The sequence below is a fragment of the Myotis lucifugus genome, unplaced genomic scaffold, assembly GCF_000147115.1.
Source record: "Myotis lucifugus unplaced genomic scaffold, Myoluc2.0 scaffold_724, whole genome shotgun sequence".
Classification (NCBI taxonomy): Eukaryota; Metazoa; Chordata; class Mammalia; order Chiroptera; family Vespertilionidae; genus Myotis; species Myotis lucifugus.
In genome coordinates this window covers 3468-24236 of record NW_005871772.1, presented here as the reverse complement: position 1 = coordinate 24236, position 20769 = coordinate 3468, and the positions used below count along the sequence as shown (strand labels likewise).

Genomic DNA, 20769 nt, shown 5'->3' with positions numbered 1-20769 from the left:
GTGACCAGGCCTAGCAGCCTTGTCTTTTATCATCACAGTGGCATTTCTGATGGCCCCAGTTATCTATTTTGGGTTTATGTAATTTTTATAATAATTTTTAATGCAAAAAATAGATATTTTTAAAATCTCAGCATAGTACATGTGAAGATCGATTTATAGCATAATTGTTTTAGAAGTATTTAATACAATAACCTGTGAGTACCAGAAAATTTTTTAAAGTTCCTCTAACAGGTTATGACTTTAATATTACTTAAAATAGTAATATTCTCTTAATAGTTGAAACAGTATCCTTATATTTGTCGGTCTTCCCATCTATTTCCTAAGAAAATCCACTATTTTAACAGTCTAAGCATTCGAGTTATTTATCGTCATGAAATGTTTCCCCTGAGGCTGAAAGGACAGAGAACAGATGGGGATTTTTCTCTCCCGGTCAGAGGTAGGAAACGTCCAGGTGTCTAGCGAATGCTGCCTCATTCTTCCCGCTCGCCCTCCCGCAGGACTACGCCACGGCCCACGAGGACTTCCAGCAGTCCCTGGCGCTGAACAGGAACCAGCCCATCGCCATGCTGTACAAAGGACTGACTTTCTTCCACCGAGGACTCCTGAAGGTGACCGCGGCGTGCGTCGTGTGTGCGGTCTGCGGGCTCTGCTCTCGCTGCGCGGTGGGGGGAATGCCGTGGAGTGGAGTTTGGTGCAGACCGGACCCTGAGTCGGTGGTGAAACGCCTTCATTAAATGAATGAGCTTCGTTTAGATACCTCTGTGTCCCTGGTGAAGGGGTCTCTCCAGGCCCACAGCAGTTCAGAGATCCAGGAAGTGGGTGATGGGTGACCCCTGATTTACGTCATCGTCTAGCACATTAGACACCTACTGGGCAGTATTGCATGGCAGATGGCACAGCTGTCCAGCTCGTAGCTGTACCGGACAGCTTGGATGTTTTAGGGGAAAAACAGCAAACATTTTCCTATTGGATTCTCTCTGTTTTATCTGTGTCTCAAGGGTACTTAAGAAATGGTATGTTCTGAGCACGTATTTCGATCAGCCTGTACTCTGAGGGTTCCCTGAGGTTGTGCTGTCGGCCAGAGGGGGAGCTGGCCGCCCTCCAGCGGGAGGAGGCCCGGCCAGAGGTGTGAGTGGCACTCCCTGCACCAGCCGGCCCAGAGCCGGCGCATGTCCATAGAGACTGATGCATTCGAACGTAGTTTCTGTGTTCCCAACGGCTTCAAATCTTGATCCTGCTATGTCCCCTCTTTGGCAGAATGAGGTAGAGAGCTGTCCAGTCATTAGACAGGAACCCCGAAACCAAAGCCTCTTAAAAGCTGAAGAGAAATCACACATTGAAGATCTGTGGCGTCCGAGCATGCTGTAAGTGCAGTGGGCCCACAGACACCCCGACTGAACCCGCCTCCCTGGGCTCCGACCCTCCCCCTCCCGCCTCTGTCCTTCCTCCGGTCCTCCTCCCGCCTCTGTCCTTCCTCCGGTCCTCCTCACGCTGGGCAGCTGTCACCCCCACCAGGCTCTCCAGCTGATAAGCTCCCTGACTGCCTTTTGCCTTGTCCCCACACCCAGCCGCCCTGGGCTGTCCTAGTTTGCTCTTACAGGTGACTCCCGAATGGACCCTTCTTTTCTTTCCTGAGACACTGTCTCCATTCGAGCCCCTGCTACTTGGCCCCTTCCTCCCCCCTCTCCAGCCTGTCTGCTCTGCTGGTGCACAGCCGAGATCCTGTCTAGAGCCCATTCGTAGGCTGCACCCCTGCCTGCAGCCCCCAGCCCTCACTGCGAGCATGGCCCAGGGGACCACACTGGCCTGGTCCCCGACTCCTCCATCTCCTCCACTCCCACCCGAGCTGCCTGCACTCCTGCTGACCCCTTCCTCCCCCCCCACCCCCCAATTCTGAGTGCCCCGTCCCCCTGCGCAGTCCCTTCCCATCCACCAGGCCTCTGTCCTTCCCAAGTTCCTCTCCTCCACGTTCTCTGAGGCCCAGCCCACCACCCCTTCCTCTGGGAGCGCGTGCTGTACCCGGGTCAGGTAGCTGCGTCTCCCTCTATTCCCAGGACGTGGACGCGTGCCTCTATTGTAGTTCTTAGCGAGTATTCTAATAACCGGGGTAGATCCTAGCTTCTAACTCGACTGAGTGCTTAGAGGACAGAGGTGGTGACCTGCTCACCTGTCTCCCTGTGTCTCACACTGCCCGGCACGTAGTAGGCGCTCAATACATGTTTGCTGAATCAAAAATATCGTTGCAAAAATTTTTAAAAGTCAAAAGTACGTCATACCAGGAAGCCTAGTTTACAGCGGTCTTGAACATTTCTTAAATACTGAAGCTACCGGTTCTCCTCTTTCTACCAAACAGTGTTCAGTGAATTCCTTAAAGTGCACGTTGTCCCATTGTTGCCTTTGAGGACTTTTTAGAAGCCGCTCTTGCCCTGCTGCCCGCTCCTCGCCCCTAAGAACATCCAGAAGCAGGGAATGCGTGACTTTTTTAAAGAATTAGGATTGTACTGCATTTGCAAAATTACCTTGTGTGCCCACCAAATCATTAAATATTTATTGAGTGCCTACCATGTGCAAGGCATGTGACATCTTTAGTAGTTTTCTGCTCTGAACTGTCTCCTCGAGGATGAAATGACGATCACACAAGTTGTAAAGTCTTTCTCATTAAAGCGTGAGGCTTTGTAGCCATTCACTTAAGTGAGACACTTCTTCTCCTGGGGAAATGTGTGAAATGTCTTCATGATCTTTATTACAGTCAACGAGCCAATCAGAATGCCAAAGACACTTGGTGCCGGTTTAAGCCTGGGTTGTGGGTTCTGAAACAGAAGGGTCCATTTTGTAGCGGTTTTCACAGGGAGAGGCCCACAGCAGCCAGCGCTGTGTTTGCTATGGCTCCTCCTGGCAGCGGGGTGCCCTGTGGCCCCCACTCCCTTAGCTTGCGTGGCCCCCACTCCCTCAGCTGCAGACCTGCCACGGAGCTGCCAGGAGCCAGGCCCCACACGGCCACTTTTAAGGTTTCTGTTTTATTTTGTGTCCCAGTTTCTTCTTCCTTGTAGATCGTGGGAACCCTTCAGCCAGCCCATACAGGGGCCTTTTCACTTGTTTTGTGAACAGTTTCACTGTGGGCTTGCTTTTCCCCCTTTTTGTTGGTTCTATTTTATTGCTGCTAGTTATGATCATCTGAGTTTTTCCCACAGCTGCTGGGCTTTGTGGTTCCACGGGGCTTTCATTCATGAAGGAAGTGATATTAATAGGAAGGTGGTATCTTTAGGCGGAACATCCTGAGGAAAGACAGGGAGAAGCTGTGGTTCCCAGGGATGCATCTGTTGACGGAAGTAAACCCTCCAGGTTCAGTTGACTGCACTCCCTACCTCTCTCTTTTTGTAAAGTCCTCCTATTTAAAAAGTCACTAAGACCATGTGAAATATACCTTCAGGTGCTTCAGTGGTTGAAGCAAAACTCAATTTGAACTGTTCTGCAAGTGAAACAATGTTCTATATGCTTTTTGCAGGAAGCTATTGAATCCTTCAAAGAAGCTCTGAAGCAGAAGGTTGATTTTATCGATGCGTATAAAAGCCTGGGGCAGGCCTACAGGTAAGGAGAGGAGCGCCAGGTGGGCAGCAGGCGGGTGGCGAGTAGGGAAGCCAGAGCCTCAGATAGGAATGGTCTCTAAGCAAAGTTGTGTTTCTTTTCCTTGTTTTATGAGTCAGATTTTATTTTTTAATATGTTTTTATTTTATTTATTTTTTATTTTTAGAGAGAGAGGAAGGGAAGGGGATGGAGAGGTAGAAACATCGATGAGAGAGGAGCATCACCGATTGGCCACCTCCTGCACGGCCCCCAACGGGGATTGAGCCCCAAACCCAGGCATGTGCCCTGACCGGGAATCGAACCGGCAGCCTCTTGGTTCCTGGGTTGACACTCAACCGCTGAGCCACACTGGCTGGGCTGAAATTTCGTTTCTTAACCAAAGGAAATGGTCATTCTAAATCGCAAAGGCATGTGCGCACTTATTGAGAGTCTGGAATACAGCAGGAACCGTGTGTCAGAGGGTGTCATGATACTTACTCTTACACTCCTAACTTCCGTGTGTATGTGTATCTGTCTGGAAAGTGAGAGGCTTCCCCGGGTGATGGTTTGAATAGCGGCCTCACGAGCTGTGGAGTTATCGGTGCTGCTGTTTTTTTAAGCCGCCACTAAGGCTACTACCCACATGGCTATGATCTGGGTGAAGGTTGGAGTAGAGGGATGAAGTGTTACAGTTCTGACACTTCTCTGTCGGGAGGGAGAAGTTGTGCCGTGACCCTGGCTGCCTGGCTCCCTGGCTCCATGCCTGGCCCTCAGAAACAGCCATTCTGACTTTGGCTTTGGGGAAAAAAAATGCACTCTGACTTATTCAAAGGTACCATGAAAGTTAGAAAAGGAAGACAGTAACAGAAACCCTCTTCAAAACTCTGAGAGCTCGGCTGGTGTGGCTGTGGTTGAGCATCAACCTATGAACCCAGAGGTCAAGGTTCGATTCCTAGTCAGGGCACATGGGGGCTCGATCCCCAGTGTGGGGCGTGCAGGAGGCAGCCGATCCGTGATTCTCTCTCATCATGGATGTTTCTCTCTCTCTCCCTCTCCCTTTCTCTCTGACATCAATACAAATAAAAAGGGAAACCCCATGCCAAGCTATCCGATTCCCAGATTAGACCTTAACTCTGAAGATGACTTACTGAGTATGTGTCTAACGTGTCTGTACCGTGTGCGTGACTCTTGTGAAACCCCTAGAGAACTGGGCAATTTCGAAGCAGCCACCGAGAGCTTCCAGAAGGCCCTGCTGCTCAACCAGAACCACGTGCAGACCCTGCAGCTCCGGGGCCTGATGCTCTACCACCACGGCAGCCTGCAGGAGGCCCTGAAGAACTTCAAGGTGAGCCCGAGCGAGCCGGCTGCCGGTGTGCACGGCTCCCCGGGAAGTCCCGGGATGAGCGGGCTGCTGGGGAGTCGGGTTTCTGCCTCAAAACGGAAGGAAAGCCGCTGCCCCGTCCTGTAGGCTAATTCACAGAACACGTATTGGGCCTGATTTCACCTGGAGGGAGAGCTCGCCTAGTTCCAGATGAAAGGATGACGCACTGGAGCGTTTCCCTAAACTGGATTGACACTAACACACATTTCTCCCTCGCCGCCGCAGCGGTGTCTGCAGCTGGAGCCGTACAACGAGGTGTGCCAGTACATGCGGGGCCTCAGCCACGTGGCCATGGGGCAGTTCTACGAGGGGATAAAGGCACAGACCAAAGTCATGCTCAACGACCCCCTCCCCGGCCAGAAGGCCAGCCCGGAGTACCTGAAAGTGAAGTACCTCCGCGGTGAGTCAGAAACGACAGTCATTGCATTCTAACGCGGAAAACCAGAAAGCGTATTGCTTGTCTTGTCTCTTACGTTCCATGGACAACTGAGTATCAAAGGTTCCAGGGAACCTGTCCACAGCCACCCGTGGTGATTGGTGGGATTCGAACTAGATGTTTTTGTTTTTCATGTAAAACCGGATCTTTCCTTCCATTTCTTCTCTTCCTTTGTTACCACGAGCCCTTCGCAACAAACTATGTATGTAATTTAAATTCTCTAGTAGGTACATTGAAAAGGTCAAAACACACAGGTGGGATGAATTTTAACAGAACATTTTATTTAATTCCGTATATCCACAATATCAGTTCAACATGTAACTGATAGGAAAGCACTATTCATTCACTATTTTACCTTTTTTGTACTAAGTCTTCCAAGCTTGCACTTACAGTACATCTCAATTTAAATATAAATTTTCATGGAGAATATTTTATTTAAATTTCATAAAATTTAACGTTGAAAAAGTAGATTCACATATGCAAGTTCTTTCAAACATACTGAAGTTTTCTAATAACTGTATCAAATGTTTTTAAATTCATTTAAATCAAATCAATTTAAATTTAGCTTCTCAGGCACCCCACCCACATTTAAGTGCTCCGTGGCTGGGTGGCTATGGGCTGCCTATTGGTCAGCACAGCCCTGTCCTCTGAATTCCCTCTTTTTTCCTGGTTTGGAGAACTTGGACTTGTGAGCTCTAGACCGAGGGATGGGGCGCCAGGTCCCGGGTTTTTCCCGAGCTGCTTCGTAGAGATCAGCAGCAGGCGGTCCGTGGGTGAAACCATATAGGCAGTTACTCCTCTAGCAGGTGACGGAGAACCAGGCTCAATCTGACACTTGGATTCTCAGAATCTGGAATGGAAACGTGAGCTCTGTGGTGTAGTTCATGGGAAGGTGGTTACAATTCAGCCACCGTGGGCCCAGGCTGACGGCTTGTATTCACCTGGAGACTCAAGTCAGTGGCAGGTCACTCCGATTAGCATATAACAGTAGTGACTTAATTAAATTTGGAGTCTCCATGTAGGATTGTTTTTTTTTTTTTAAATTTATCTTTATTGTTGAAAGTATTAGATGTCTCTTTTTTCCCCATTGACCCCTCCGCCTCCCTCCCGCCCCCTCAGGAGGCAGTCACTGCATTATTGTTATGCACACAAGCATAAAAGTTCCCTGGTTCATCTCTTCCCACCCACCCACCCCCGCCTTCCCGCCGAAATTCATCCTTCTGTTTCATGCCTCTGTGTCTCTGGATCTATTTTGTTCATCCGTTTATTTTGTTCATTAGATTCCACATGTGAGTGAGATCATGTGATGCTTGTCTTTCTCTGGCTGGCTTCTTCCGTTTAGCATGGTGCTCCCCATTTAGAGTTACTGTAATGAAGTACCTGTGTCACAAAACATTTGTGTGGCCGCCAGCTATAGAAGATGCTCCTTTAGCGGCATTGGGTGTGTGAGGTCTCACTTCCTGCCCGCAGAATATTCTCGGTACCTCCACGCGCACCTGGACACGCCCCTCACGGAGTACAACGTGGACGCGGACCTGCCCGGGAGCTTCAAGGACCACTGGGCTAAGAACCTGCCCTTCCTCATAGAAGACTACGAGGAGCAGCCGGGCTTGCAGCCCCACATCAAGTGAGTGCCCTGAAGGAGTGTCCTCTGGTTCAGACTGAACCATAGTCCATCGGGCTGTCTCTTCACCAATACATGGCTTTCTGTTCCTGTTTCTGATTACTTTTGGATTTGACACGTCTGCAAATATTTCTTTTTATGTATATATATATATTTTTATTGACTTCAAAGAGAGTGAAGGTGAGGGAGAAAGAGATAGAAACATCAATGATGAGAAGGAATCACGGATCGGCTGCCTCCTGCACGCCCCACACTGGGGATCGAGCCCACAACCCAGGCATGTGCCCTGACCGGGTATCGAACCATGACCTCCTGGTTCATGGGTCGACGCTCAACCTCTCAGCTGCACCAGCCGGGCTTCTTTAGGTTATAAAGTGCCATGAAACTTACCTCTGGATATCGTCATTTCTTCTAGTCGGATCTTCCCTGCTAATCGTGGGCAGTCTGACTGGCAGCCTTTGATACGCATTATTCTTCTGCTGTGTTACTTTTAAAACAAATTACTTAACATACTGAAAGTCTGAAATCCCACTACTGACCAACGACTGCTGCCATAGGGCAAAGTGGAGATGCCGAAGGGCTCTCCGGTCACAGCACCGTTAGATCTAGAATAGATACTGATTCCTGGGAGTCCACAGTGTCTTAAAAATTAAGGAAATTTTGTAAAGATAAACCCTCTCACTCTCTAAAAAGAAAGAAGGGCGTCCAAACTGGAATGGCGAATGGTCAGCACGTTTACAAGGAAGGTGTCCCAGAGGGGAGCGTATCTAACAGCTGCGGTGGAAGGATGCTGGAGGCAGCCCAGCCCTGTGGCTCACAGGCTGAGCATCAACCCAGGAACCAAGCGGTTACCGGTTCAATTCTCGGACAGGGCACATCCCAGTGTTGGGGGCTCGATCCTAGTAGGGGCATGCAGGAGGCAGCCTATCGATGTTTCTATCTCTCTATCCCTCTCACTTCCTCTCTCTGAAGATCAATAAAAACATATTTAAAAAAAAAAAAAGCATGCTGGAGGCACAGGCAGGAGGGCTTGGCTAAACTGGAAAGGGCTGCACTGATCCCACGTGGGAGGCTTTCACCAGAAGCAGATGCAGATCCTGCCGAGGAAGAACTCGGTGCCGATTCGGGCCCCAGCATCCCACAGAATTAGATCGTTAATGTGAGAATCGGCAGCAACCGGGTGGCCTTCGGCTTCCTGATTGGTTTTCGGTGGAGGCGGCGACTGCTCTTCCGGGGAAACCGGTGACCGGATGCCCGTTGTAAAAGTCCTTATCGTGTCCGACCTGTTTCTTCCAGAGACGTGTTACATCAGAACTTTGAGAGCTACAAGCCGGAGGTACAAGAGCTGATCTGCGTAGCGGATCGTCTGGGGTCACTGATGCAGTACGAAACGCCTGGTTTCCTGCCCAACAAGAGAATACACAGAGGTACGTGAAAGGCTCCGAAAATGGAGCCATTTCAGACAAAGGAGCCAGGATTGCTAAACCGCACTGTGCTTTAAACCATATGCTGTGCTCAACATCTCCACATGATCATCACAGCAACGTGTGGATTCATTCATCTGCATCCCGAAGGAGGACGCCTCCTGCCCTGGCTCCGTGCGGTTGCCATGGTGTGGACGTAAACATAGACCCTAGGGCGGTCTGAGGCCTGCGGGGCAGGCGGCTCCCCCGTCCCCCGGGGCAGCTTCCTTCCTGGAGGCCTCCGGGTGCTTTGGGAGGGAGCCGAGGGGAAGGGACACCTTTGGGGTGTCTCTAGTCCCCTCTGGAAGGTTGAGTTTTGGCAGGGCCGTCACCATTGCAGTGTGCATCCGGTCTTGTTAAATCTCCACACTTGTGGTTCTTTCTTTACACATTGACCCTTGAACAGCGCAGATTGGACCTGCAGGGCCCACTCGTGCGTGGATATTTTCAGTGCATCTGTGGAAGCTCATAGGGATTTCCGGCTTTCCCAAAGCAGTCAGATTGCTGGTTCTTCCCTATCAGTGCACGAACCCTGACACCTGCAGATACGTCTGACCTTTCCCACATGAGCTTTCCCTGTGTCATGGCTGCTGTTGTGGACAGGTGCTGCCCCCACAGTGCATTGCCTAAGACAGTACTGATGTGGGTGCCGGCAGACAGTTGTCTTGCCAACAGACGATGTGAACGTAACGGCATGTACAGCACAGAACTGTGGAGGCAGTTTCTCTTCTTAGGATTTAATAACATTTTTATTTCTCAAGTTTACTGTATCCTAAGAATAGAGTACACAATACACATCACAGATGAAATATGTGTTGGTCAACTGTTTATGTAATCAGGACTGTTTATGTAATCAGGAAGGCTTATGGCCAACAGTAGGCCATTGGCAGTTAGTTTGGGGGAATCAGAGTGGTCCCCGGGTTTCCAGCTGTGCAGGTGGCCAGTGCCCCAACCCAGTGTTCAAGGGTCCGCTGTTACCGACTGGAGTTACCCCTGAGACGCGAGCTCAGGCCGCACTGTCCTGGCCGCCACTCCCTCACGGTTTCTTCCGCAGCCATGGGCCTGGCCGCCCTGGAGGTCATGCAGGCCGTGCAGCGGACCTGGACCAGCTCGAAGGTGCGCATGAACGGGAAGACGCGGCTGATGCAGTGGAGGGACATGTTCGACATCGCGGTGAAGTGGAGACGGTAACCAGCATTTCATGACAGAGACGAGGTCTCCTCGCCCTGGCCGGTGCTGCTCAATGGATAGAGCCGCGGCCTGCGGACCGCAGGGTCCCGGGTTTGATTCCTATCAAGGGCATGTACCTCGGTTGCAGGCTCCTCCCTGGACCGGGCCCTGGTCAGGGCTCGGGAATGAGGCAACCACTCATTGTGTCTCTCTCACGTCGATATTTCTGTCTTTCCCTCTACCTTCCACTCTCTCTAAAAATCAATGGAAAAAATATCCTCGGGTGAGGATTTAAAAAAAAATAGTCTCCTCAACAGGTTTCGAGTTCTGTTTTATTTCCTAACAAGAAGCCTCATACGTTATATGATCCTCTCTAAATTTGTCAAGTATTGCTGGCATCATTACACTCATTTACTATTGACAAAATAGGAGTTATCATGTTTCCACATACATTTTTTTAAAAAGTATTTTAGAAAAAGCAATCTCTTTTTTTTTTTTAGAAAAAATACGTTTTTATTTATTTTAGAGAGAGAGGAAGGGAGAGGGAGAGAGGAACATTGATCGGTTACCTCCCTTGCCCCCGTCGGGACGGCGCCCACAACCTGGGCATGTGCCCTGACTGGGAACAGAAGCGGCACCTTCTGGTGCGTGGGAAGGCGCTCAGCCAGCTGAGCCGCACCGGCCAGAAGAGCAGTCGTTTCGAAAGAGCGGGCGCCTGTGGCCTTTGCATGGACTTCGGCTCGCGTCTCTATAGCTGCCGTGTGTGCCTGGGTGCCCAGCGCCGGCGTGGGTCACAGATGATACTCACTTTCATGAGAAAGTGCCGCTCTGCTCGTGAGCCTGCCCTGACTTCCTCCGTGGCCCAGTCGGGACAGCTGGTTGGAGTTTGGTCTGCGCCACCGCTTTCTCCCGCTTGTGCAAAGACGGTGTTTTATTGTTAACGCGTTGGGACCTTTCTGGGCTGTGGAAGGCCTTGTCTCTAACAAGCTCTGTTTCACAGGATTGCGGACCCAGACCAGCCGGTGCTGTGGTTAGATCAGATGCCGGCCCGCAGCCTGAGCAGAGGTTTCAACAACCACATCAATTTAATCAGGTAGGACCCCCCCGTGTATCTTCTCTGTCTTCATCGGAGTTTATTCTCAATCGTGGGCCTGGAGACCGTGAGAGGCCCATGGCTCCTTTCCTGGTGACCTGGACGAGGGCCGGCACAGACCCGCTCTGCCGTGCAGTCCTGGCTGCAGCCTCGCAGCTGGTCCCGCTGCGGGAGGAAGCGCGGTCCCTGGGAGGCAGGGAGTGGTTAGGAAGCTTCACCTGGGTCAGGTGAGCAGGTACCCAGGCCTGGAAGCTGTGCAGAGTGAGTTGGAGGGGAGAGAGGATGCTCCGAAGGTAGGATGAGGAGCGCTGGTGGGGGGTGGACACGGGGAGGGCATGGGGCCACAGGGAGGCGTCCTGTCTGGCTCAGGTGTGTGGGTGTCCCAGGAGGCCAGGTAGCGACAGGACACAAAGGGCGTGGGCATAGAGCTGGGAGAGTGTCGATGAGTGGGTTCCTGTTGGACTGTTAGGAACTCGAGGTTTGGGGAGTCTGGGGAGCAGTTGGGTGTGTGCATGTCGCACACACGTAGGTTGTGTCCATTTTCTTGTACATGTGCATGCCAGTGAGGTGTGTACATGTTGGACATGTACGTCAGTCTGATGTACACGTGACACCAATCGGGTGTATACATTTTCTGGTTCATGTACATGTCCGTGGAGTGTGCCCATCACCGTGTGGCTGTGCATGGAGTTCTGGGGGTTTTAAGATTGGGGGTGGGGGTGGGGGTGGGCGTAGAAATGTGAGAGAAATCCTTTAGGGCGGGTAGTGGGGATGGTGGGCTGCCTGCGGGTGGACATCAGGCAGCAGCAGCAGCAGTGCTGTCAGGAGAACGGGGAGAAGGCGTGTCGCTGGGAAAGTGCAGGGGTCCCGGGGAGGGAAGAGGCACGGACGTCTGAGCCTCGTTAGTCCTTGAGGACCTTCCTCCCACTCGGGCATCTCCAGGGCAGCACCTTCCCCAGAACCGGCTGCACGAGCCGACGAGCAGTCCTTGCCTCTCCGTGCATTGGTTGCAAACGGGTGAATTTCCCTGTAGGTGTGGCTACCTCATCCTATTCACTTTCTTATTGTTCTTTTGAATTAACTTGGAAATTCGATGTTGTTTGGCATCTATTCCTTTGTAAAAATTCTTTATTGTTTTTCTTACAGGGGGCAGGTGATAAACATGAGATACCTGGAGTATTTCGAGAAAATTCTTCATTTTATTAAAGACAGAATTCTAATTTATCACGGGTAAACCTTTACATTCTTTTTCCTAGTGATGGATTGATTTCACATCTTTGTTATGTTTGTGAAACTTGAAAACAGCCTATTGATGGAGTAAACAAAGTGTATTAAATGTTTACATCGTGTTTGGAATCATGAAGCCTTTCATAGTGACTTGTCAACCTGCTTCTTCATAACTTAACAGACTCCACAGACCTCAATATTGTGGCTTTCCTAGTCCCTTCTCAAAGGCAGGATGCTCCTTTATAAGGGACTTAGTATCCATTCTCCTCACCAGAGAGGAAGGGAGATGTAAAGACATAGTTATAACAGTGAACAGAACGCTGGAGAAAAAAAATTCTGAATGAGTCATTGTCACCAAGTAAATATAAAATTGATATAAAAACCTAGCAGGGAAATAAAAAATTAATAAGAAACAACAACACCAACCTAGCAGGTACTTCTGTGTGAGCAAAGAAAAAGCATTTGCTTCTAACTTCAGAGTTGGAGTCGGCGAATGAGGTTTCATGGCCACACAGGATGCTCGTCCAATCTGCTTCTCCGTTTCCTTCATTCTCATCTGTGGGCTAAACGTGTTCGGATTAACCTTCCTATTACTTAGAAACTTTCGCTGTGGCCCAGCGAGAGGTAACCACACAATTACTACGTTTCTGTGTTGATTTTAGTCCCATCTCTCTCTCTCTTTTAGTGCCAATAACCCCAAAGGCTTGTTGGAGGTGAGGGAAGCCCTGGAGAAGGTGCACAAAGTGGAAGACCTGCTTCCGATCATGAAGGTAAGTTTACCCTCAGGTCCGCGCACACCTTCGGGAAGAAGTAAAGCTGCAGCCTTCTTGGAGTCGCTAAACGCCATGTGTATTAATATTACGCGGTCAGTGTCGTCAAGTTTATAAAGTGCGCTGCCCGAAAACCCTCGCATACCCACGCTGCGTAATAACCAAAATAAAGTGAAACTCAGGCATCGCACTCAGGCATAGAAGCAGGTCTGTGAGGAAGCAGTCGATGTGGGAGACAGAAGGAACCTTAAAGACACACGCAGGTGAATCCTGCTTCAAGCATGTGGTGACTCGCGTCTCATGAGCGACGCTGCCATGGGTGACAAGGTTCTCTGAAACGGTGAACCACGCTCCGGAAAGTTCCAGACAGTACATGGTACACCGCTTCCTCAGTGTATGTGCTGCTGGCAATCCTGGAAAATTCCCTGCATATTAAAACTAACAAGCATTTAGTGCGTAAGCATAACGGAGTCCCAGGTCTCGGTCATTACGAAGTTATAACTGGGTTCTCGTCTACAGGAAAGTCCAGAGGGGCATCGGGTAGTCTTGGCTCCCACCCACCTCATCGCTGTGGCCACCAAACGCCCCATGAATTCCCCAAATGCCCCCCAGAGGGCGGAACGGCTCCACGAGGGCTGCTGGGATGCACCACTCAGAACACTGGCCGCCTCTGTCTGTAACCTCTAGTTTCCGGGAGTGTTTTGGGCAGAACACACAATCAGCTTAGGGAGGTTTTAATATGTCAGACGTGTGTCGGTTTAAAGAGGAAGCGTGCTGGACGCAGTGGCTCAGTGCCCCGAGAGGGAGCAGCTGGCGGGATCCCTGGAACATGCTGGCCCGTGATCTGCATAGTCGGTGTGGGTCCAAGTTCCCAGTTGCAAATGTCACTGGGAACACTTTCCAGAACAATCAGACGCGCTCGGGAGGCGCGCAGCACGGGCACGGTGTTGCTCTGAGTTCGGGTGTCGGTGCAGCTCTTCCGCTCAGACTCAGAGTTGCTGCCGATGACGAGCATAGAAGTCACCCAAACCCAAAGCAGCTCCAGGAGTGAGCGGTGCCCTGGCCGGGCCGGGAGCCGGGATCCTGCAGTGCCGCGGTTCTCTGTGGCCTCATACGGGGTGTGAACTGGGCCCAGAGTCCGTGCTGGGGCCTGTGCTCCGTCACTGCTGGATGGTCTGTGCGTCCGGGACCTCGGTGACCTCCTGGGAGCACGGGCGTCGAGTCCGCCCCGCACAGCGGCGGGTGGGGGTTGACAGTGACTTGTACACGAGTAACGTGAACTTTCTTTCCCCCGAAAGCAGTTCAATACTAAGACGAAGGATGGGTTCACCGTGAACACCAAGGTCCCCAGCCTCAAGGACCAAGGGAAGGAGTACGATGGCTTCACCATCACCATCACCGGCGACAAGTACGTGCTCGGCCGGGTGGGGCCGTCGCCAGTGCAGAGTGGGCTGTGCTCTGTGCCGGTTGCCACGGAGACTCCGCAGCAGGGCTGTCCCTGTCCCCTGACGCGAAACAAGGCCGAGTGTGGCCATAAACAGTCGTTTCTTCACATGACAGCCATAGTGTTAACACGGCAGACGACTCCTCACTGTGCTGGTGTAACAGCCTTCTCGGTGCTGAGGGTGATGTCTCAGGTGGCAGTGCCCCTCTGGGTTCTGGAAGTTCTTTGTGGGGAAGGCTTTCACTAATAAGACGAACAGAGCTGAGAGACTGGCAGACGGAAGGCCATTCCAAGTTCTTCTAATACAGGTGTTAATGTATTTCAAGAACAGCGCCTGGTGTACAACATTTAGAATACACAGATAAAAATTAAAAAATAGAATACGCCGATAAGCACAGACTAACAAGTACAAACCCTGAAGTTCTTTTCTTTAGAAACCGATTATGTTGTGCATATTGCTTTACTATCCTCACCATTGCTTTATAGCATGTCCCATGTCCTGAGCATGTGTAATAATTGCTTAGTGTTCCATTTTATGGAAGTTGTTGTTTCCCGCACTACTTTTTTTTGTTATTGACCATTTAGGGGGTGTCCTATTTTTTCACTCTCTCAGTAGCCCCACAGGGGCGTTTTTATTAACTACTAGAGGCCTGGTGCACAGACTTGAGCACACTGAAAGGAAATTAATTAAAAGGTGGCCGGCCAGGCGGGACTGGGCAAGACGGGCCTGACATCCCCTAGAGCTACCCTCCCTTGGTCCCTCCCCGGCTGGCCTCACCTGGGGCGTGCTGGGGCTCAAGGCATCTGCGGAGTGAGCGGGGTCCCTCCGGCAAGGGGGACCCCTTGATCTGGCCTGCGGGGAACAGGCTGAAACCAGCTCTCCAACATCCCCCAAGCGGTCCCGGAGTGCGAGAGGGCACTCTGCAAAGTTGCTGTCCCTCAGCGGCTCCTGCGTTGAGCATCTGCCCCCTGGTGCTCAGTGCACGTCATACCCGTCCACCAGTCAGCTGGCCGCTTAGCCTTTTATATATATAGATTCTAAAATCCAGACTTCACCCGCGGCCTCGTGTCCCTGGAATAGCAGTCTCAGATCCTAGTAGTTCATGCCTCACTTCTACCCCCTCCCTCAAACACCTGCGGTGGCAAATGACATCCTCCCAGACCTGGCCTGGAGCTGCGCCTGCAGCAGAGGCTTAACGAAAGGAGAGGAGACTGGTGTCCCAGAGCTTTCTGAGGCCCTGCACCCCGGTCACACCGGGGTGGCCGTTTCTGGGCGTTTAAACGCACTCTCTGCCCCGTGTAGCCCTTTCCCCCTGTATTTGCTTAAGCTCCTAGAATAAGTGCATATGGTTAGACCCAGCAACTTCCGGGTTGTGAGAAAACCACATCCCATGGCCCATCCCTCACCCGTGTGGTCAGAAAGGTGGGGTGGCCCATCCCTCACCGTGTGGTCGGTAGGCGGGGTCCGCTCCCTGCGGGACCTGTGCCACGTCAGTGTGCCATTTGCTTCCTTTCTGACTCTGTTTGGTTCTGGGTTGTAGCGCCCAGGCCTCTGACTTGCGTTCTTGTATTTTTAGGGTTGGCAACATACTATTTTCTGTGGAAACTCAGACCACAGAAGAAAGAACACAATTATATCACGCGGAAATCGACGCCCTCTATAAAGACCTGACGGCCAAGGGGAAAGTACTCATTCTCTCGTCGGAGTTCGGGGTGGGTGTGTGCGTCCCTCTCGTCCACGCTGCCCGCGCTTCTCTGTAAACGTTAAGCCTCTGCCCTCTCATTGGGATGATGCATTTTATGCTTGAAACCAGCTTTCACGGTCCTGTACGTATTTTAGATGTGCTTATCAAGACGGTGCCATATTTAGTAACTGCAGTCACTGGGGAGGGGGAAATGAATGTATATTTACTATATTATCATACATTTGGGTTTTGTCATGATTGAAATGAAAAATTTGGCCCCTGATGAAAGTGACCTTTTCTGGTCTGTGACCTTGTCCCTCCATTGCCCACCCCAACGCAAGGGGGGCTCCCCGGAGGCAGGATCTGGCCTGTCCCCTGCATGTCTGCGCTGTCCCTGGGCCGAGAGTCTGAGGACTCCATCCACATCCTGGAACGGGTGCCCGTGGCCCCTCGAAGGCACCTTATTTCTCTCGCAGTTTTAGTCAGTTACTTCTTATAATTAAGCATCTAAGTTTTATACATAATTAAGCATATTTACCACCTAAATCTCTGCAGAGGGGTGCTTACCAGAATCTTTAGAGGTAGGGAGGCTTGTCAAAAGCATAATCGATACTAATAAGTGCTTTATGTTCATCTCAATGTATATTCTGACCTTGCAAATGGCATTAAAGGAGGTAGAGATTTGTATGCTTATCAGAAACGTTTGCAGTTGTAAAAACAGCTGGGAAGGTAGGCTCTAGACTGGACTGTGCACCCTTCTGTTAGCAAAACTACAGGAGAGCACCCGGTGTCAGGAGCGGGAGCAGGCTGCTGGGGAGGAGTGGCCTATGGGGACACCCGGTGTCAGGAGTGGGAGCAGCTGCGGGAGAGGAGTGAGATGACCCTGTTCCCAGTGTGTTCTGTCACCTGATAAAGACTCAGTCTGTCATTGGTGTGTAAGTTCACGGGCATGTGTCTTTTTTTCCTAGGAGGCTGACGCTGTTTGCAACTTAATCTTATCCTTAGTTTATTACTTTTATAATTTAATGCCACTCTCTCGAGGATCCAGGTGAGTGCTGTCCTATACTTTAAAAGGTTTCACAGAGAAAAACATGTTCTTTTTTTTGCTTACAGTTCTGTGGGTGTGGGTACAGAAGTAACCCAATCAAAGACCAGAAGCCTGCCTTTTGGTTTTTTCAAAGTCCACCCCCACATTATGTCCTTGATCTACCACATCATCAAAAATAATTACTCGAGAGTTCTGATGTTGTGTGCTGGAGTGCTATGGCTCGGGGCTCATTCGTTCCACGAAGGTGTATTGAAGGCCTACTGTGTGCAGGCTTCGTGCTCCTTGTACCTTAATTTTCATATTCGCCCACACTGTTACCCCACCCTCATCTCGTCTCCCCCAAATTTTGGCCATTAATTGACCTGTTGTCCTAATGTTTTATACTTTTGAGCCACCCACCATTCTGTACTGTTTTTACCATGTGAATAAATTCTGGCTCATGAACCTTCAGGGGCTTAGATGTCCGTAACAAGGGAGGTGTCTGTAGGGTGCCCAGTGCTGCGTGCATGTCACTGGCATGTGCTGTCGTTGGCACCTGTCTGTAGGGTGCCCGGGCCAGGCCCCATCCTGCCTCGTCCCCTCCCTCCCTCTCTGCCCTGCGGAACCTCTGAGGGTCCTGCCCCCACCACCTCCCACCTTTCCTCGCATCCTCAAGTCCCCCCGGGCAGCTCCCTCCTGCTGTGCCAGCCCAGGCCCTGCCGCCTCCTCCGCCTCCTGCGCCTGCCCTGCCCTCTGTGGGGTCCTCCCTGGTAGGGGAGCCCCGGCGACTCCTGTCCCAGGGGCCCGCTCACCCCTCTTAGTTATCTGCGTCCTGAGCCACCTGGGTCGCCTGACGCGGGCACACGCTCGGGCGTCACAGAGATGCGAGAATCAGGAGGGAGTGTGTTCGGTGCCAGGAAGGAGACGGACACAACGTATCGCTTTTCAAACCCGCTGGTGGCACTGGAGAGCAAGTTCTGTTTTTCTCCTCTGAAGGCCAGTTTTTAATGCTTAAGCGATAGGATTAACCTGGATCTACCAAGTATATTGTCGATACGCATGTGACAGCCAAGCCACATGAAGCTGTTAAATATAAACAGACATATTTTCTAATCCATTGTCCCCAGGAATCGGAAACCTAAGTGGGAAGAAGCGTCCTAATTAAAAGAAGGCTTCTGTTCCTCAGAAAAAGATATTCTCGGTCACATTGACCCTTGCATTTTACATTGTGGATCCTTTTGTAGTAGTAAGTTAGTCTGTACCTTTTAAACCAAATGAAAGCAACCTTACGTTCAATGTTCAGAGGCTTCTTAAGAGAAAGAAAATGTCATCTTTTACGACGGGAAGCCCGGTGAGCTGGGGAACTGACCTGTGCTTCCTTTAAACAGTGTGATCGCGTACTCGGTGATCGTGGGGGTGCTGATGGCCAGCGGCAAGGAAGTGGCTGGGAAGATCCCCAAGGGCAAGGTAGGCGCCGGGCCCGGGGAGGATGGCCGTTCCCGCCGGGCTGTGGCTTGTGAAGACCCGTGAGGGGACCAGGTGTCCCAGGGAGAGCCGCGCCTCATGTCTCACCCGCTCCCTAACGCTCCTTCTCTCTCAGCTGGTGGACTTTGAAGCCATGACAGCCCCTGGTTCCGAGGCCTTCAGCAAAGTAGCCAAAAGCTGGATGAACTTGAAAAGGTCAGTCTCGCGGGGTCCGCAGAGGGTGTTGAGCTGACGGGAGAGAAGGGGCCGTCACTCCCGGGGCTGCTGCCGCTGAGGGGCTGGGACTCGCTCGATTCCCAAGTTCCTCTCACACAGTGAGCGTGCAGGGCAGCTGGTCTGCGGTCCTGGAAGACCCCTTCAAGGGCGAGTGTGTGGGTGACAATAATGAATGCAGACGCTGTGAAAAGAAGTTCCAAACGTCTTTATTATTTGTGTAACCAGACAGCCAGCTCTCGTGGCTCATGTACCGCTCACCCCCGCCCCTCCGGTTCTGTGCTCAGGAGCGAGTGGACACTGAGTTGATCCTGTGCAGCCGTGGCCCGTACAGTGGCGCTTGCACGGCTCTCGGTTCTGAGCAGGTGGGCGTTGTCCTCACCGAGGCGACACGCGTGTGCGTCAGTGAACAGTGCCGACGCCACGCGATCGGCCACCTCCGCCCCTCCTGGCTCTGCTCTGCGGAAGCCGCAGGGGAGTGGGTTTGGGAGGAAACTGCTTGCAGATGCCTCGACCGTCAGCAAAGATTAAACCAGCTCCCTCTGGCCACACTCACCCTGCCCCTTCTCCACGTTTTCCCATGGTAACCGCCACGTGGCGCCTTGCACATCTACAGGCCACGGCGGCCACTCTGCCAGCCGGGCCGTGGTCCCGGCTGTGAGACGGAGCCCCTGTCTGCGGACACTCTGGTTCCGTCTGCACATCCGTTAGCCTTGCCACGCGTGTCTAGCGGCCCCACGTTCTCCCGGGATACCCTTGTTTCGGGTTTCCTGCTTCACACAGGTGCCCGCCCGTGGGACGTGTGCACCTCGCGGTCATGTGCAAATCAGAGTTTTAATATTTTTTCTCAAAGACTCTGATTGAACTTCTGAGCAGCTCATTGCATGAGCCTCTGGTGCCGAGGTGCCTAGGAGGGTGTGTTCCGCTCCCACCTCCGTGTTTTTGTACTAACTGTCATTACATCTGTGGGCTGTTGGAAAGTGGGTGTCACAGTAGGAAGGAAGACAGCATAAGCTCTGCCTTTTTTGTAAAATCATGTGACTGTTCACACCCCTCCTGTGTTTTTCCTCTTCAGCATTTCGCCTGCTTACAAGGCCCTGCCCTCCGTGTCGGAGACGTTCCCCACGCTGCGGTCCATGATCGAGGTGCTGAACGCCGACTCCTCGCCGCGCTGCCTGCAGCAGCTCTAGCCGCGCTGGGGGGTTGACACAGTAAAGGGCGGACTCGTGCTTCTTAAGTTATTTTTTAAAACGTGGAATTACAAAGAAATTAGGTCCTTTATTACTTTTGATACCAATTTTTGATAGGAATTGAATACTTGAAATCGTTCTCTTTACTTTCGGAACCAGAACAGAAATCATGAGAGGTTTGGGGGAGGGAAGGCGAGTGTACTAGCCGGTGGCTTGTGGCTTCCGCTTAAAAGTCCTACAGCTCCTCCCTTACAGCAAAAAAGTTTACTTCACAACCAAAAACTAATAATGAAAAGGAACAGAACCAGCGGCAGCAGGAGTGTTTGCCTCCCTGTCCAGGTCTGCGTTTTTCCCAAGGTTTTTTTTTTATGCACATCGTGCCGGGCGTCTGGCTCCGACTCCTGTGACCTCACGTGCCGGCTCTCCACTGGGGCTTCCTTGGGGGTGCCGGCCGTCAGCGCCTGCGCGGAGCCTGCAGCCGGGAGCTCGGCTTTGAATGGTGCGGACGGTTTTTGCCAGCGACCGAAACACTGAATTATCGAACCATGTTTTTTTTTTTTTCCTCTTTGTTGGGAAAAATAAACAGGGGTGATTTCTCTGAATCACTGGTGTTAGACACTGGATCATGTATGCTTTTATTTTGTGAACGAGTTTCACTTCAGGCATAAGAGCATTCAGAAAAGTACTGGTGATTTTTTGCAGACAGGGTACATGACCGTGAGTGAAATGGGCTCATTAAACTTGCCATTTCCAACTCGTCTTCCTTTTCTTGATTTTGGTTGAAGAGTGAATCTCTTCCCTGTGTTCTGTTCCTAGTGTCTGTGTTGGCTGCGCTCATGGTAGACAGGTGTCGCTGCTTTTCACGTTGCAGGCGAGGGAGCTGAGGTGCAGGGAGTCCTGACTGTCCAAGGTCACCAGCTGCTGAGGGGGGTGGGGGCCCGGATTCCAGCTGGTCCTCTGACCCCAGGGCCTGCCCTGCTCACCGTAGTCCATGGAC

The 20769-nt window shown here is 51.5% G+C and overlaps 1 protein-coding gene across 4 annotated transcripts in view; it reads left to right on the top strand.

The window, feature by feature from the left end:
* TTC13 (tetratricopeptide repeat domain 13) overlaps nucleotides 1–20526 on the top strand; it is a 40042-nt gene extending 19516 nt beyond the window's left edge. For 2 of the 4 annotated variants that reach the window (XM_023746704.1, XM_023746706.1), the window contains 16 exons: nucleotides 498–608; nucleotides 3506–3588; nucleotides 4768–4909; nucleotides 5171–5345; nucleotides 6852–7008; nucleotides 8302–8432; nucleotides 9523–9655; nucleotides 10639–10731; nucleotides 11878–11961; nucleotides 12644–12728; nucleotides 14030–14136; nucleotides 15750–15885; nucleotides 16826–16905; nucleotides 18273–18351; nucleotides 18485–18564; nucleotides 19658–20526. In XM_023746704.1, the coding sequence (XP_023602472.1) occupies nucleotides 498–608; nucleotides 3506–3588; nucleotides 4768–4909; nucleotides 5171–5345; nucleotides 6852–7008; nucleotides 8302–8432; nucleotides 9523–9655; nucleotides 10639–10731; nucleotides 11878–11961; nucleotides 12644–12728; nucleotides 14030–14136; nucleotides 15750–15885; nucleotides 16826–16905; nucleotides 18273–18351; nucleotides 18485–18564; nucleotides 19658–19772 (1791 nt within the window). In that variant the 3' untranslated portion in view covers nucleotides 19773–20526. Of the gene's footprint in view, nucleotides 1–497; nucleotides 609–3505; nucleotides 3589–4767; nucleotides 4910–5170; nucleotides 5346–6851; nucleotides 7009–8301; nucleotides 8433–9522; nucleotides 9656–10638; nucleotides 10732–11877; nucleotides 11962–12643; nucleotides 12729–14026; nucleotides 14137–15749; nucleotides 15886–16825; nucleotides 16906–18272; nucleotides 18352–18484; nucleotides 18565–19657 lie in introns of all 4 variants that reach the window. The other 2 variants (XM_023746703.1, XM_023746705.1) reach the window with 1 other exon arrangement.
* The last annotated feature ends 243 nt before the right edge of the window (nucleotides 20527–20769 follow it).